Raw genomic sequence first — 2,850 nt, 5'->3', positions numbered from 1 at the left:
ATGTCTTCATCTGCTTCAAAGAAACAAAGTAGAAAAAATGCATTGGGTGCTCGATTGGATCCCGGGTGGGAACATGGAATTGAAATTGATTCTAATAAAAAACAAGTTCAGTGTAAATACTGTGGGATTACTCGAGCAGGCGGTGTGTATAGGCTTAAGCATCATTTAGCTTGTACACATACAAATGTTGAACCATGTCCCAGCGTTCCTGAAGATGTTAGAACCCAAATGTTTGATTTACTAAGTGCAAGTTCTGAGGAATCAAGGAAAAAAAAACAAAGGGTTAGTAAAATGTATGATTTAGAAGAAGAAGAAGGAGAAGTTGGGCAGCAGGCTAAAAAATGTTCTATGGACAACTTTGTTGTGAGAAAATCTGGGGGGTTGAATGTGAGACAAACAACTATAAATGAGAAATGGAAGAAACAAGATAGAGATGAAGTTTGTCAAATAATGGCTAGGTGGTTCTATACAAGCGCCATTCCATTTAATGCTGTAAATAATCCATTGTTTCCTTTAATGATTAGAAAATTGGGAGAATATGGAAAAGGACTTAAACCACCTTCATACCATGAAATGAGAGTGACTTTTTTGAAAAAAGAGGTGCAAGAGACATTGAATTTGCTCAATGTGTACAAAAAAGAGTGGAAAAAAGCTGGTTGTACTATTATGTCCGATGGATGGTCTGATCAAAGAAAGAGAACAATGAACAATTTTCTTGTGAATAGTCCAGCTGGTTCTGTGTTCTTATCTTCGGTAGATACCACTGACATTTCAAAAACAGCTCAAAAATTATTTGAATTGTTAGATGGTATTGTGGAAAAAATTGGAGAGGATAATGTTGTGCAGGTCATCACCGATAATGCTTCTAATTATAAGGCAGCTGGAAAAATATTGATGGAAAAGAGAAAAAGATTGTTTTGGACCCCTTGTGCTGCTCATTGTATTGATCTAATGTTAGAAGATTTTCAAAAGTTTGATTCTCTCCACAAAGTTACCATACAAAAAGCGAAATCAGTGGTTACATATATTTATTCATGGGGTACAGTTATTAATTGGATGAAACAGTTCACTAAAGGCAAGGAATTGATTAGACCTAGAGTTACTCGTTTTGCTACTTCATACTTGACCATGAGACGTCTTAGTGAGCTGAAAGGGAATTTGTTTACCTTTTTCTCTTCGGATACGTGGAAAACAAGCATGTATGTTAGGAGAAAAAAGGGGAAAAAAATTGAGAGCATCATTTTTGATAATCAAGAATTTTGGCCAAATGTGGAGCTATGTTTAAAGATTGCTTCGCCTCTTATTAAAGTATTGAGGATGGTTGATTCTGATGAAAAACCAGCCATGGGCTTTCTCTATAAAGCTATTGATCAGGCAAAAGAAGAAATCAAACAAAATGTGAACAATGTTCGAAAGAGGTAAATTTTAAATAAATTGTCATATTAATTATTAATTCATTTATAATTTCTGTGTTGGATAGTAGAATGGATTTTTTTAGTTATTTTTTTTAACCAAACTCATGTTTATATGTTAGATATAAATCGGCATTTGCTATCATTGATAAAAGATGGGAAGATCAATTGAGTCATCCTTTGCATGTCGCGGGTTATTATTTGAATCCTCAATTTCAATATAGTCCAGATTTTCGGTCGGATGCAAATATAAAACGTGGCCTTTATGATTGCATTGCTAAGATGGTTCCCGAATCCGGTGAAAGGGTGAAGATTGATTTGTAATTAGATGATTTTCGACATGCAAGTGGATTATTTGGTCATGAAAATGCTGTACTAACAAGAAACAAGAAATCTCCTGGTTAGTTACTATTTGAACTTTGTGTTTTTATTTTTATTTTTAAAATATTTATTAATTTGTTATTTATTTTAATTTCCTATAGCCGATTGGTGGGAATCTTATGGCGATGAGTGTCCGGAGTTGAAAAATTTTGCCATTCGAATTCTCAGTTTAACTTGTAGCTCTTCTGGATGTGAGCGAAATTGGAGCTCATTTGAATTGGTAACAATGTTTTCATATAATATAATATCTCATTCAATATAATATTTTGTTTAGCATTTGAATTTAAATTCATAGTATAACTATATAAGTTCTTTCAATTTCAATAGGTACATTCTAAGAGAAGAAATCGTTTGGCTCAAAAAAGAATGAATGACCTTGTGTTTGTGATGTACAACTTGAAGTTGAGAGAGAGACAAAGGCAAAGGCAGCGTGTTATTGAAGAAATTCCTTTTGAGAATTTGCCTTCGGATGATGAATGGGTGACAGAGAGAGAAAATCCAACTCTTCCAAGAGAAAATAGTTGGTTACGAGTTCTAGATGACAATCCCGAATGTGACACTTCAGATGAAGAGGGAAATGAAGATAATGAAATTGAAATACTTACAAGAAATGTGCAAAGAGTTTGTAAGTTTCTTTCTTTCTTTCAATTTAAGTATAAATTTTATCTTTTTTTGTTTAGTTTTTATGGTTTTATATTGCAAGATATCTAGTTTTTGGTAACTTTCATTATTATTGGTTGTTTATTTAGATGATCATCAAGATCGTGAAACCCATGCCCGTCGAAGACAAATTAATAAAATGAAAGAGATTCATGTTATTGATGAGGATGATGGGCCTTCAACTGAATTCGATCGTCAAGATGATGATTACCTTGATATGGTTCCTGAAAATGATGTTCAAATGGGAACTAATGACTTGGATGATGATGAAGATAATGCCGAAGATGAATTCCAAGAGAATTGGGATGGTGAAGATGATTGGGAAAATAATGATTTTGATAATGTGAATTATGGGGATAATCAATTTGATGAAAATGATGACAATGATTGGTTATAA

At 33.2% G+C, this 2,850-nt stretch overlaps 1 protein-coding gene across 1 annotated transcript; it reads left to right on the top strand.

Annotated features, from left to right (window-relative positions):
- Nucleotides 1–2,850, top strand: LOC113780554. The gene is made up of 4 exons (XM_027326348.1): nucleotides 1–1,418; nucleotides 1,535–1,718; nucleotides 2,121–2,418; nucleotides 2,543–2,850. The coding sequence occupies exons 1-4, from the start codon at nucleotides 1–3 to the stop codon at nucleotides 2,848–2,850; spliced, it is 2,208 nt and encodes a 735-aa protein (XP_027182149.1).

This window comes from Coffea eugenioides, chromosome 8 (genome assembly GCF_003713205.1).
Source record: "Coffea eugenioides isolate CCC68of chromosome 8, Ceug_1.0, whole genome shotgun sequence".
Taxonomy (NCBI): Eukaryota; Viridiplantae; Streptophyta; class Magnoliopsida; order Gentianales; family Rubiaceae; genus Coffea; species Coffea eugenioides.
The sequence above is the reverse complement of the archived record's forward strand: the minus strand, read 5'-3'. Positions and strand labels throughout refer to the sequence as shown.